At 39.8% G+C, this 15,321-nt stretch overlaps 2 protein-coding genes across 2 annotated transcripts; both read right to left on the bottom strand.

Moving 5' to 3' along the window:
* Positions 21-1,777, bottom strand: LOC18766112 (leucine-rich repeat extensin-like protein 4). Its single transcript, XM_020560525.1, has one exon. It carries the CDS (start codon positions 1,567-1,569, stop codon positions 265-267), a length of 1,305 nt encoding a protein of 434 aa, XP_020416114.1. The 5' UTR covers positions 1,570-1,777; the 3' UTR covers positions 21-264.
* On the bottom strand, positions 4,077-7,359 carry LOC18766010 (ADP,ATP carrier protein 3, mitochondrial). The gene is made up of 4 exons (XM_007198769.2): positions 7,222-7,359; positions 5,725-6,214; positions 5,182-5,553; positions 4,077-4,709 (listed from the first exon to the last, which is right to left on the bottom strand). The coding sequence occupies exons 2-4, from the start codon at positions 6,190-6,192 to the stop codon at positions 4,410-4,412; spliced, it is 1,140 nt and encodes a 379-aa protein (XP_007198831.1). The 5' UTR covers positions 6,193-6,214; positions 7,222-7,359; the 3' UTR covers positions 4,077-4,409.

The following is a 15,321-nucleotide window of genomic DNA, read 5'->3' as shown; positions in this document are numbered from 1 at the left end:
AAGCTAACAAAAACAAGACAGAGAATCAAAAGAGAGCAATAATAACTCGAAAGCCTAACACCAAAGCTAACAAGCAACAAGGAGGAAGGAAAAACAAGGCTGGAACATAATACATGCAAGTTTCTCTACGACATCACATCTTCATTGAACAACCTTTACACAATCGAGTATTAATTTACAATATCAAACAATACTAAACCAACTTGTCCTCTTATTCTGGTTCTTGGATTTCTGGCACTCTTAATTATATGATTATTATTATTATTATGTGTAGCTGGGAGCTGCTGTACTAAAAGGCGAAGACCGAGGCGTTGCTGCAGGCACCGCGGCAATGGTAGGGGCAAAAGCAGCTGCACCACCACCAAAACCACCGTCACAAGGATGTTCAAAGCAGTCAACAGGATGCTCGAGTGTTGCATTACATTCTTTCTGGGACCTCTGGTAAGGCTTCTCTGGAAAACAGTTTCGCCGATCATCAAATGCGATGCCTTTGGATGTCAAATTCTGGCATATCCCCTCTTCCTCGCAGAAATAGTTATAAGAGAATGTGAAATTTGCCAAGTTTGGCAAACAACAAACTCCATCTGGTACAATCCCAGTCATGCTATTGTGAGCCAAATTTAGTTGCTCCAAATGAGATAGCCCTGCCATGCTGTAAGGTATAGGACCAACAAGCTTGTTGTAGCTCACATCCAACACCCTCAATTTGTACAGAAACCCAATCTCTTGTGGCAAACACCCTGACAAGTTTGTGTTGATTAACAACAGTTCCTCTAAAGTATCAGCAAAACTGACAATGCTTGGGGGAAGGCACCCCCCAAAGTTGTTGTTAGCAACCACCAATACACTGGCTGAGCTTCCACCTAAAGTAGCTGGAAGTACATTGGTGAAGCGGTTGTTATTGACAAATATTGCATCTAGTTTTTTCTGGAAAAGTTGTGGAGATAATGGCCCTTCAAATTCGTTGTACCGAAGATCAAGATATTTTAATGTAGGAAGAGAGAGGACGACCGTGGGGAAAGGGCCAACAAATCTGTTGTTACTGAGATCAAGCTCATAAAGGAGTGTAAGGTTGGCCATACTTTGAGGGAGAATGCCACAAAAGCGGTTGCTATTCAGATGGATGAGTGCAAGATCAGACAAGAGGCCTAATTCCTCAGGGAGAAATCCGGCAATGTCACCTTTATTAAGGTCAATGCCAGCAACAACTTGGATTTTGGGGTCATCAAGAGAAGGTGCACAAAACACACCCTTGTAGTTACAAACTGAAGGACCCACCCAGGTGGACGTGAAGTTGTACGGATCAGAGTAAATTACGCGTTTCCATGCTTGGAGGGCAAGGAAAGCTAGGTGGAGTTTTGGGTTCGAATCATCAGATGCTGCGGCAGGATCAGGATGGTTGTGGTTGCCACGGTGGTGGTGATGGTGATGAGAGGCATAGACTTTGCTGCGGCCGTGTTTTGCAGCAGCAGCCAGGTTGAGATTGTGGAACAAACAAGATAGGTTCAGAAGTAAGGGGATTGATATTAATGCATGGATGGCAATGGAAGTAAATGAATAGTAAGCCATTCTTCACTCAATACTCAGTGAGATGGTTCGAGGCGAATGTTGAAGACATACTGGCTAAGAGCTGTTTGTTTCTTATATATATAAGGGATTCTCTCTCTCTCTCTCTCTCTCTCTCTCTCTCTCTCTCTCATTCAATTCAAGTAATAAGTAAAACCCAGACATAGAATAGTCTGGTCTCATTTTTAATCATATTCTTCATGTGAGTCCGATGTAAACAGATCAGTTTCTTTCTCAGACTAGATGATTACGCAGAAAGAACATTCATGTTACAGCGACAGTTAAACCATTTCAAATGCCCCAAAGATAAAGATACACTTTGAATATCTAACAGGCTCACCCTTCACCCTTCAATTGAAATTTAAATGGTTATATCGAAATCGAATTTCTTAGTTTCAATATTGTATTGTTTGTGTACCAAATGAATGTTGTTGTGCTTCACATTTGAAAGAGTACGATGGCAACAGCATTTGACAAAGTTGTACATATAAATTTCTGCAGCATAAGTGTAAGCTTTCTTTGATAAGGATTAAGGACCTACCTCCATCCATGTAGTTTTCACAGTTGTTTGAAGTGGAGCTGGAGAAAGACAGCTTCAACCCCCCAAGACTCAGAGAGGGAGGATTTCTTGAAGCTGAAGGAAGGGTGGTTGCAATTGAAATGCGGCCGGATCAAGTAGTTCAAGATATGCAAGTCATATGTCACAGTCTTCCCTGCATCTGCCTGGAAAGTGTAGGCTAAACTATAATCAACCTTTGACAGTACATTTAGACTTTTAGACCTTAAAAAAAAAAAAAAAAAAAAAAAAGGCACAAACCATGCTTTCCTGCCTTTTGAAGTATTCTAAACTAGTGATTTAAATTGGAGGTGTAGTATTTCGTATTATACCCACAACTAAGGTTTACATGATTTAGAATTTAGGGTTCACGGCTGTACCCGCTGCAAAGCACCGTATATTTAAGGCCGAGGTGCATTCTTGGCCTTTCTCGGTTGCTAGTTTCTGCTATCATCTCTCATGTTGGAGCTGAATGATATTGCTGCACACCAAGCATCATAAGACTCTTTTCCAGTTACTTCACGCTAGGTTTGGTAGAGTTTTACATGTCAGGCACACTGTTAAAACCCACTGTAAAACAGTGGGTCCCACACCTATAGAAGATACAATTACCTAACACAACTCCCAGTTTGATCCTAGAAAAAGAGGTAAAGAGGTTCTACTATTACAAGACATAGGTAAACACTAAGCAGCCATAAGCTTACTAAGAATCACAACTGGCCTAACTACATTCCTTTGCATTGGACTTCATTTCTATCAACAAGATCACTCTGAATACAAATATAACTGCTTCTTACAATATAGATTCTCTATGCCCGTTGTCTCATTTTTCTGAAGAAAAAACGCGTTAAGAAAATCTCACTTCTACTATATTTTCTTCAACTTGATCTTATTTATTGGCATAATTGATTATCCAAATTTTGATTTAAGATTGAAGCAATTAATCAAACACAGTCCCGCTTACCTAAAGGCGCAAAAATGAGGTCGTATGAGCAACTTTTTAATGGAAGCCATCCAAGGGCACATATTGTTAGTAGTTTAACACATCACTTATACTCCTGATTTTACTGAGAACTTTTTAACTGTTCTAACTCAAAATAAATAAAAATAAAAATCCAGATTTATCTTCTCAAATGCAGGAGCCCTTTATTTTAGCAAAATAATAATAAATTGGCACACATGTTGAATTTTTTATCTTTCTCCTCGTATGCTCCCCGATTTATCACAAAAATTAATTTTTCTTTCAAGCTTTTCAAAGGCATCTCCCTCTCAACTTCTTCAGTTTTTGTCAATTATTCCTGGGTTGGGAGGGAGTAGCCGTGTGATGGGTGCGACAATCGAGCATGGTTCGTGGCTGGTATAATGGCCTTTGGCTGCCTCCTCTTCCCTTTTTTCCTGCTGGACTTTTGATTTTAGCTATCTTATGTATCATCCCTAATCGAACGGGGAATCCTGGGGAAAGAAGGGGGAGACAGGGGAGGAAGGAAGAAGAGATGAACGTGTATTCCTCTTTTTTTTTTCTTTCTATTTTTGTGTGGTTAGAATAGGAAAAAGGTTTGTTTGGGTAAAACAAGAGTACAGATAAAGGTATACACTGCTATGAAACCACTACTTATGTGAGTTGCTCAGACTACCTCATTTTAAGGTCCTTAAGTGAGGCGGACCGTAATCAACCCATAAGGCCACCAAAATAACTTGGATCAAAATTGCAGAAAATTGGGTAAAAGTGAGGTATTCTCAACAAGTCCTGTATGTACTTAAAAGTGGAGCTGAACCACAAGAGTCGGTGCATGACGCATCTTGCAAACCAAGACATGCCATCAATTATACAAATCTTACTAAATGTCTAACAAAACCCTTTACGAAAGTAGCAGCAAAGACAGCTGAAACTATGAGGAATATGGAACCAGACAAGTACGAAACAGAATTCGCCACAAAAAGGATGTGAAATTTATATACACATTATGCACAAGTTAAAAATAAAACCATTTTATCAAATAAACTCGAATGCGACTAGAAATCACTAATTATAAACATAGTTGTGAGACCAGAAACCACTACTTATTGTCAACAAAGAACAAAGGAAACCCTGACACTACACCCGTCTAAGAGCTCAAGCACAGATAGCAAGCACCCAAAATTCAAATTTCTTTCCTGTAACTATGATTTTTCTAATAACAGATCCCTTAACATTTGGAAAAGTAAAAGCACTTCCATTCATCCAAATTATTCAACTCAGACACAGTGCTTACACAACCACTAATGATTTTCGTCGACATAGCATTTATTAACCACCACCGCCAGACCCATACTTCTTGCCAAGAAGTACGACTTGCAGCTTGTCATAGCCAGCAAGCACACCAGCGCCTGCAACAGCACGCAATATGTTTGCTCCAGCACCCTTAAACAGTGATTTAGAACCCTCCTTTTTGATGATTTGTTTAAATGCATCTAAAGAGCTATTGTATTTAACTGCTTCTCCTGAAGTCATCATCATCCTTCTGCGGACTGTGTCAATGGGGTAAGAAGCTAATCCAGCACCAATCGTAATTCCCCATCCCAGCAAGAAACTAGCAAAGAAACTATCCTGTAAATCACCATGAGAAAAACAGCAATGAACGTCAACATGCCTTTAATGTGTAAATTTCTTGGAAGACTAAAGCAGAATTTAAATACATCATTTGCCTAAACTTCAGGGGCACATATTCAAATCCAAAACTGTTGGAAAATAAGCTAAAGGATATTTAAAATGGGATAAATATACAGAATGAACCCAAATTCCAACAAAGCATCTGTGCTAATTGCACAGTACACATTGACCCTTCACCAACTGACTTTGGGTAAGGCAGGCAGTGGTCAAAACAACTCCATGAGCAGCTACATTGCAAATAACTCAACCAGCTGACTGTGTTTCATATTAATGCAAAAAATTTCGTTTTACTAGCCCACAATTTATAATGAACAAAGGAAAACATCCAGAGTATAAGACCCACAAACAAGTCAAATAAACACACACACAAAATTCCAAAGGGGGTACAAGTTCAAAATATTTAACATACCTGCAGGCCACCAGTTAGAACAACAGGTTTCAGAGAATCGTACATTCCGAAGTAGAGCCCACGATACACAATAATTCCAACACAAGAGATATTGAATCCTCGATACAGCCCAGCAATACCATCAGACTTGAGGGTTTTCTTGTAAACATCAATCAAACCATTAAACTGCCTCTCACCACCCTTTTTGGCAGCCTTGGCGTCATTTGCCAAACGTGTTCTTGCATAGTCCAGAGAATATACAAAAAGAAGAGATGAAGCACCAGCAGCACCACCTGATGCCAGATTTCCAGCGAACCACTTCCAGTAACCATCTTTATCCTTCTTGAAGTTGAAAAGCCTCTTGAAGTAATCCTTGAAAGCAAAGTTTAAGGCCTGACACACAAGTTTTAACAATTTAGAATGGCAATTAAAAGCCACAAGCTACATGATGCATAATAGAAAAGCTAACACTCCAACACAACAATGCAGATATCTTAAAGTGATCTCTCACATTTTCTTTATAAGCAGTAAGCAGACAACATTTACTAGTGAATCAAAATTGACCTGGGTAGGAAAGTATCTGATAACATTAGCAGTGTTTCCTCTCCACAGAGCAAGGACACCCTCATCCTTAATTGTCCGGGCAAAGCAGTCAGTTATACCCTTGTATGGTTGAGAAAGCCGACCAGCCTTGATCATCTCATCCTGATTCTGTATTAGTAGTTTAACACGCTCAATTGGAGCAGCTGCGGTTTTGGAAACAGCAGCAGATACACCTCCCATGAGGAAATCCACAGCAAAACCAGCTGCACCTTTCTCTACTGGAGCCTGTACCACAATGGGGGGCAAAGGAGAGACTTGTGCAAGGGCAGTGCTTTCAAATGTTAGAAGGGGCCTCTGCAAACCTCCATTGGCATAAGCACCAGTCACACCATGGTTTCTTGTGTGCAAGTTGGGGGAAAGCCTAGAAATGAGAGAAGACTGCCCATGTATCTTCTGAAATACCAATGGATGGGATGACCCATCAGCCATGATTATGACTCAAGCCACTGACCTGCAAAAGAATAACTGATTTCAAATACAGCCATGCACCAAGAAGAGGGGTCTGTTTTCTGTAACTGATACATAAAATGACAGGGTAATGAATTCTTCTCACAAGCTTATATAAATGGAATTTTTTCCATAAGATAGCAAATTCTTACAAATTGACAATATAAACATAAACAATGCACCAGAAGATTAACTAGTGGCACGGCCCATATAGATAATCCCAACAGAATACCTCGCAAACTGACAATACATACATAACTAATGTGCCATATCCTCAATGTGTCCTGGAAATAAATTTCACACAAGTTCGACGAACTGTCAACATTAACTGACGGTTTTGTCAACTATACATGAGTAAATTTATTTTTATTTATTACATTTGATCATTTTCAATTACCAAGGTGAAATTTTGAAGTGCAAATTGTCTCATTTCCGTCTACCCAACAAAATTTTCATTGCATATAAGATTAAGAGAGGAATGTTCGTGGTGGGCATGAGGATAGTAACTAACATTTCTTCTTCTGCCAATCAACAAAAAGAAGAATAAAAAAACCCAGAACCTTACTTTCCTTGCTCCAGTATGACCTTTAATTTTCCCAACTTTATTTGTTCTTTTGACCATTGGTCTACACAAAATTGATTAACTTACGTACCCAGCTAAGAAATGAATTGTGATTTTCTCTGAAATCAATAGTAAAATATTTTCACAATTATAAAACCCAAATTTTCATCCATTCAAACTTTCATTTCTCTGCAACCAAATATAAGTAAACATCCATGCATTTCATAAAACAAGAATTTAGAGGTGTTAACAACAACAACAAGAACCAGGTAAGATCAGTTAAAAATTAAACAAAAATGAAGAAAAATACAATTAAAAAAACACGGAAAATGGTCGTTAAGCAGAGCACAAGTCACAACTAGTTTCTACTGGATTTTCTCGGCACCCAAACAAAGCCAAAAAGGTGAAGAGTCAGAGGTGAAGGATCAGAGTTGGAAGAAAACCCGAACCTGAGAGGATCGCAGAGGAACAGAGGCACAGTGAGGAGGAGTGCGAGCGAAGGAGTGTTTTCGATCGGTAAATAGGAAATGAAGGAGATATAAATGAGACCGCAGGGGAGGGACGATTAGGGTTTTTTAGAATGACGGTTTTACCCTGGTTATGCCTTTAAATTAACGACTTGGTCAATCTTGCGCCTTTGAGTTTGAGTTTTGAGTACGAGCAATGAGCAGGCTCTCTAGTTGACCCTGCAATTCACCAGTGACCCGGGTTGGTCAAAATGTTATTTTTCCGTCATGTGAATATGCTATTTGGACCATGTTTATTCAAATCTCATTTGGTTAAAAAGGCAAGTATATGTTAAGTTGATTTTCTTTTTGTTTATATTGTGATAAAAATTTATCAAATACTTATCACACTTTGACTGCTCTGACCAGAGGCAGTCAGTGCGACTACCTTGGGTCCATTATTCAGGAAGGCCCAAATTTATTTTTATTTTTATAGTAAGTATTATATTATATTAGTATAACTATTAACTTATTTAATATTTTGAAAAGAAAAGAAAAAGATCAACGATTTTTCCGCTTCTCAAGAAGAAGAATGCTTTTGTGCACATGTTCCTATTCCACTCCTCCAGATCGCTTTTACTTCTTCATCTTCTTCTTTTCTTCTTTCTCTTCTTCTACAGAGTTTTGAATCCTCTCCTAAGCCTCCATCTAAGCTGGTCCTTGTGAATCCTCTTCTTCTAGTTACAGGTTAAAATTATTTCTGTTGGTAGATTGGGGAGATTCCAAAATCCAAAGTGTGGGTTTTTATTCAGATTAATTTTTTTGTTAATTTGGACAGGTTAGATCTTGGTTGAAAAATAAGAGTGAGTTCACCACTAAGTTTAAATATATATAAGGGCCTAATTTTTACTTTTGCCCTGGGCTCTGAAAAATTCAGGACCGACACTGCTGCTCATAGCAGAGCAATACCAAACTACCAAACTAGTCCATAGTCATTCAACAAATTCGTCTTGGTATTCGAATACCGCATCTGCAATCGTCATTAGTCAGTTTAATTGACCAACCCACACCGATCGTTGACTTTTTGGGCAAGCAATTTATCGTCCACAAATTTGGTCGGGAATTGCCAGTTTCTAGTATTCACGATTCAACCGAACAACAATAAAAAATTCTTTAAAATATTTTGACACCCGTCTTTACATTACTAGACCTTTAACACCGTTTACTCAAAAAAAAAATTTAGTTGAACATAAACATAATATAAATAAAATAAATAAAAACTCATATCTACATCCAAACATGTTACCCATATTACTTCCTCCGCCGTATCTTTATGGTTCATAGTCGTCAGACTCTTTCATGGTCATGTACTTTTTCGCGAAAACTACAAGGGACAAAATGAGCCTCTTCATTTTCGGATAGCGAGTCTTTGTATCAAGGAGAAGCTGAGCTGACTGCTGAGTTTGACACCGCCAGATAGACAAACATATGTTCTCCTAGTACGAGTTTTGAAAGCATGAGAGGTGAAGTGAGGTAGGTCATCAAGTTTTGAAAAGCTACTTCGCACATCCCACTTATCTATTTGTCCTTTCATCAAGGCATTTAAGAATGCCTTGCACTTGTCAGTGACCTCGAAAGAAATCGGTTGAGAACTGCTACTCTGCCCATTAGACTTTGTATCTCCTTCGTTGTGGCATGCGAATTCATGTTGAGGATGACCTTGGTTTGATTTAGATGTGCTTGGATGCCTCTTTAGGTGACTAAGAATCCCAAAAATCAGCCAAATGAGACTCCAAACGTGCACTTCCTCAGGTTCAACTTCATGTGGTACTTTTAGAGTAGGCTGATGGCTTCAGCAAGATTCTTGATGTGATCTACTCGTTGGGGAGCTTTGACTAGCATGTCGTCTACGTAGACCTCCATAGTCTTGCCAATTTGCTCTTTGAAAATTTTGTTCACGGGCTTCTAGTACGTTGCTTTTGCATTCTTCATCCCAAAAGTAGCAATATGTGCTTATTTCGATTATGAAAAAATTCTGGGCTTTATCGTCTTCATGCATCATAATTTGATTGTAGCCGGAGTATGCATCTATGAAGCTTAGCAGTTGGTTACCGGAAGTTGAATCTACGAGTTGATCAATTCTTGGCAGGGGAAAATTGTCTTTCGAGCATGTCTTGTTAAGGTCGGCGTAGTCCACGCACACTCTCTTCTTGCCTTGGTCTTTCTTTGCCACTAGAACAACGTTGCTCAGCCACTTTGAGTAGGAGACTTCTTCAATAAAGCCGGCAACTAGGAGCTTGTCAAACTTGGCTTCAATGATGGCAACTCGCTCGAGCTTGTTAAACTTGGATTCAAGTTGTGTCTCTTCTGCACTACTGGTTTGCTGGCTAGGTTGACATGAATGTGATGGCACATGATCTGTGAATCAATGTCTGGCATGTTATATGGCAACTACGCGAACACGTCTTTGTTGTTTTGGAGAAAGGTTGTTAGCTCCACCTTTTCCTTTGGGCTTAGGGGCATGCTGATCCACACTTTTCTTTTTGGCTTATCAGGATCAAAAGGTACTAGCTCAACGTCCTCCTCAGGCTTTCATCCTTCTTCAAGACCTCCAGACGGATTCCCTCGTCTTGGTCCTGATTTTTTAAATTCCTATTGGGGAATGACTATTCCCTTCCTTTTCTTGTCTGCTCGACTGTCAGGAAAGGTATTTGCTTCCTCCCCTACTTGTTCTACTCTTTTCAGATCTGCTTGACTTATAAAGACGAACTGGGCTTGCTTACTTTCTTGAGCCCTTAAGCTAAGCATTTTCTCTCGTCATTGCCAGATTGCTATTAATCTGGCGACACCGCCCCCGGTCATTTGGTAGCGGATTTTCTGGTTCCTGGTAAAAATGATGACATTGATCTTGCCAATCTACGGTTTGCCTAGGATACCATTGTAGGGGAAACCTCGTCGATGATCATGAATGTCTGAGCATTGATCACTGTTGTGGAGTAGACATCGAGCTCTACCATTCCTACAATGATTGAGGTTGCTCCGTTAAAGCAGTTCAGCGACTTGGCTGACTTGTTGATCTTGGCCTCCATGCCCATCTGTTGGACTACCGAAAGTTGTAGGATATTAGATGAACTACCCTTGTCTACATGAATTCACTTGATCATAGCTTGCATGGTTTGGATGCTTATGACGAGGGCGTCATTGTGCGGTAGATCAAGCTCAATCAAATCTTTTTTTTGAAAGTCAATCACGAGATCGTCTTCAATTGCTAGGCAGTTGATTAAAACTTGGGAGATGACAATGGCTTGTTTAATTTTCCTCTTCTTTTCCTTGCGAAGATTCCTCGGAGTCAGCAAAGAACATATTAATCTGTATGACCTTCTGGGAAGGCTCCTTAGCGGCATCGCGATCCTTGATCTGCTTGAGGGCTTTATTAGTCACCAACTCTGACAAGACCTGACCCAAATTCCGCTTTGAAATCCGAGCCGGACCCTATGCGTGTCTGACACCTAGCGGATGTCGGGCACGAATGACCTAATTGCCCTTCCCTACAAAGCACGATAAAATAACAAGGTTGACTCCTACCGAAAAATCGGCAGAGTCTCCTTTGTAACTGGATCAATACCAAAACATTTATACCTGCCAAACAAGCATATATACACAACCAACTGCCAGCATACGTATATATACATTCCAACAGTTAAATTATAATTCTAGGGCAAATTATTAGAGCAATTACTAAGAATTTACAAAGGAGTTAATTCTTTTACAAAAAAAAGTCCAACATCAGAAAGCAAAGCGCATAAGGTGGAAAACGGCCCGGTGGTGGATCACTGTGCACGCATACTGCCTGGGGGCGCAAAACATTAAAAAGGTGAGTGGACCCGAAAACAAAGTTTAGAAAAATACATATGAACATACTAATCCCACTGTAAAACCAGTTATACAAACTAAATCATTTTCTTTATTATATTCGTACTGAAATCAATGCACTCATATAATTATACATATATATGCCAATCATACTCATGGTCAACATTAATTTCTTAAAAGCATTGAAAACAGTTTAAAACTACCACCTAGGTGTACCCCTTATTTCCGTCAATTCCTAATATCCGTCAATTCCTCGCATCACCATGGGTGACACGTGCTCGCAGGTCTCAGTGACACAAGGTCAGTCTGAGCTGTAACTCGCAGGATTCAGGGGACCGTAGTAAGCCTGATCCGCATTACTCGCTTCACGCAAGTTCGGGTACCATAGAACTCGTAGGGCAACTGTCAAGCATGCTGACTAAACTGAAGGCACCCAATAAAATTCGAAGGCAACATTTGATCTGAAGGCAACTTATTTACCAAAGGCAACATCTGTATATCTGGATACCTAAGGTGGTTTCGGAAAATATAAAGTTTCTAAAGAAAATCTGCTGAATAACTGAATTTCTGTAAACTCTAAAACTCTGCTTCCATTTATCTGATAATTAACTAGAATTTCTTTTCTTATGATATTCCACTCGGCAGCATGCAAAACAAAATATTTAAAAGCATATAACAGCTTATAAAACACTAATCTTTGAATAAAACTTATTCAAGATCAAATACTATAACTGAACTGCTTAAATTTATTTATAAAAACAAAGAGTCCACTCACTGGTAGTCCGTGCTCGCTGGACCTCTTGAAGGTCCCTCCTACGGATCAACTGGTACCCGGGTGCCTGATTCAATTACCATAATATTCTATTAATACAATAGTCAATATAGTATTAATTTAAAAATCCTGACCCCCGACTCCTAGAAGTGTGTGCGTCATATTTAAGTTGTTGCTATGCCCATAAAAGCTTGCCTTCCACTTTGAATAGTTTAGAAGTATCTCGGGACTCAAAAAGCGCTAAAGTCCCAAAAGTCAACCCAAGACTCTGCGGGTCCACGACCTCAAAATTATGATCCAGAAGTCTCTAAAAGTGTCAATATACCTAGGACACATGTCCTGAGGGGTTGATCTTGATCGTACGGTCGGATTGATCATGATCGTACAATCGCATTATTTCTAAAACCCTAGCCCTAGGGTTTGCGATTTCGGAGTATCCGGGACTCCGATTCACGATCAGTCGAATCCTAAATGATTCTGGAATTGTCTAGAGTAACATATCTGAAAAAGATTACGATCCAACGACTCAACAGTATTGAACCCGAAAATAGCACAATATGTAAAATCCGTTTGAGGCTCAAACGTTATCCAAATTGAGATCCGCAAATTCCTACGCACTCGCAACAACACAAGGATCATTCTAAGACTGAAAGTGAGCTCCACTAAACTGCCCACGAGCTGTCACACACGCCGGCAGCGAGTGGGTGGCTTGATAAATTTATGGCGGTAGGAAAATCTCTAAACCGCTAGCCCAAACTCTTGTCCTAGGTAAAACACCCTATTTAGAACCACTTTTGTTCTTGGACTTACCCCAAAAATTGGACGGAATTTCAAACTCAAAACTGGCAAAACTTTGGATCGTGATTTGATCTATCTAGGCTAGAAATCGTTCCAATCCTACCCAACCACCAACTAAGTCATGAAAAATAGGTAAAGATTCATACCTTACTCGACTGATTTGGTGGCTGGAGGAGAGAGCTCGAAAGCTTGGAAGTTTTGTCAAAACCGGCTGGGTTTTGGACCTTTTGTCGAGCGGCAGGGAAGGTCGGACTTGGCGGCGGAGCTGACGTCGGTGCGATTGGGTCCGGTCTGACGGGTCGGGGCGAGGTGTAGCGGTGCCTAGGTGGTTATGAAGGTTCGGCTGGGGAAGGGCTCAGGGGAAGGAGGCTGCGGAGAGAAAGAAGAGAGACTGAGGGAGAAGGGAGAGAAGCGGGGTTTTAAAATTCTGACTTTTTAAATTACCATTTTGCCCCTCTACGTATTTTGACCGTATTTTCTTCGCTAAAACTCCGATTCGAGCCCACTTCGTGTCTACGAACTCGTTTCATCTTGCTCTACGCAACGGTATGTGTAGAGTTGTCAAATTCCTGCTCGGTCAAAAAGTCAACTTTTCTTTAGTAAATTATTCTAAGAGCAAAATTGTCTTTTCTCTTAATAAATTCATAATTAAATATTAATTAAGGTTTGGGTTATTACAAACTCCATGCAATGACCTTCTTTTACGAGCTCTTCGAAGTACATATTCCAAGGAAGACACAGTACTTGTTAGTACTCTTTCCTTCAAAGGTGGTGGTCTCCTCAGTCAAGGTTTATCCTTCAGTTGGGCCAAGATTTGATATATCAGGATAGTGAACTTCATATAGCCTTCATCTGCTACTGCGCCACTTTAGGATAGTGCTTTGCACTTTCCTCCATAGTTCCTGCTGCTGGGCTTATCACCTCTCTAACCTGCCTCATTGGGTGGTTGTTCGGCTTGTTTAGCAGACTTCTTTACGGCAATTCGATCGTCGTCCTAGAGCGCATAACATTCCCTAGTCACAAAGACCTCTACCAGAGTCTGGCTATGAGCAATAGTCAGCTTGCGATATAGGTCGTGCTTGGCTGTAAACCCTTCATGAAGGTAGAGAATGTGATTCGATCATCGCATCCCACAATGTTAGCTTTCTCTGCCTTGAATCTTTTGATGTAGTCTCAGAAGGACTCATCATGCTTCTTGCCCAAGTTGAACAATTGGTTGGCTTGTTTCTTGATCTTCTGGTAGAAAGTGTAGTCCTTGGTGAAGACAAAAGCCTACTCCTTGAAATAGCTGATTGACCTCAATGGCAGGGTATGGAACCAATCCTAGGCTGTCCTTGTAAGGAAATCGTGACATGTTCGTGCACTGAGCTTGCGAGGGACCCTCTGCAGCTTGTCTTCGTGAGTTGGCTCTTCCAGACCTAGCAGGTGAGCGTCTTTCTTCATGTATTTCATAGGGATGATCGTAAGATCTTCGGGGGCCTAATCTCATGTGAATGCTTCTCTACATCAGATCATAGGCCCAACCTTTCGTGCACATTGATCCTTAGACTTAATCTCGATCAGAGACTTGATCTACTTTAAGCAGGGATCGCGGATGCTTACGACATGCCAATGTGCTGAGCAACACACTTTTGTCCTTCTCCTGGCCTGTTTGCTCCTGCTATACCTGCATAGGACCTCTCGAATCGCTTGCAATTTCGAAAATGTTGAAATCTATTTTTGCGTTTTTTAAGACAAAATGGTTCTAAGAGCACCTTCAAGTGAGATGTCAAATACCAAACATTAAGTTTAAATTTGATGGCTGATGTGGCAATTTGACATCTTACACAGCTTTACACTCCACCCGATATGTCAAATTAAATTATTATTTTATTACATTTTAGTGTTGATTTATTTTTAATTAAAAAGAAAAGAAAAGAAAAGAAAGAAAAATATTCATTTGACATCTTTCTTTCAGGATGTCAAAAATAACATCTCAACCTCCAGCCTTCATTCCACATCGACTTTGACACATCAGTTGGAGATGCTCTAAGTTATTTTCAAATCCCATTTTAAAAGGCAAAACGTCATTTTTGGTCCGTGTAATTTGCTAATGCTGCCATAGTTTTAATTGTCAATTTTATCCTTGTAGTTTTTCCATTTTGTCAATTTTATCCTTGTATTTTCAATATGAAGCAATTTAAGGTCACGTTTCAGTTTTGGTCAAATTTTTTTCCAATTCCGTTAAGTTTTGACCACATGGCCTTCACGTAGAGGGGTATTTTGGTCCACTTGAGCCAAATTCCTCCCAGTTTACCCAAATTTTGAATAGGAGATGTAAATTTTTTCGAAACCCAAAACTCAAAAATCGTGCCTAAAGTGAATCAAAAGAACTTCAGCTCGTGTTTGATCATTAGATTGGCTCAAGTGAACTGAAATACCCCTACACGTGAGGGTTGAGGGGTGATGGGCACGTGGTTAAAGTTTAACGAAATTTGAAGGAATTTAACAGAAATTGAAACGTGTCCATGAATTGTTTCAAATTGAAACTACAAGGATAAAATTGACAAGATTGAAAATACAGGAACCAAATCAATAAAACCGACAAACTAGAAGGACTAAAAGTAAACTTTTACCTTTTAAAAACCATTCTGCCAAACACCAATTTCGTTTTTACAAAA

This window comes from Prunus persica, chromosome G3 (assembly GCF_000346465.2).
Source record: "Prunus persica cultivar Lovell chromosome G3, Prunus_persica_NCBIv2, whole genome shotgun sequence".
In the NCBI taxonomy this organism is placed as follows: domain Eukaryota; kingdom Viridiplantae; phylum Streptophyta; class Magnoliopsida; order Rosales; family Rosaceae; genus Prunus; species Prunus persica.
This window is presented reverse-complemented; position numbering and strand designations above follow the sequence as displayed.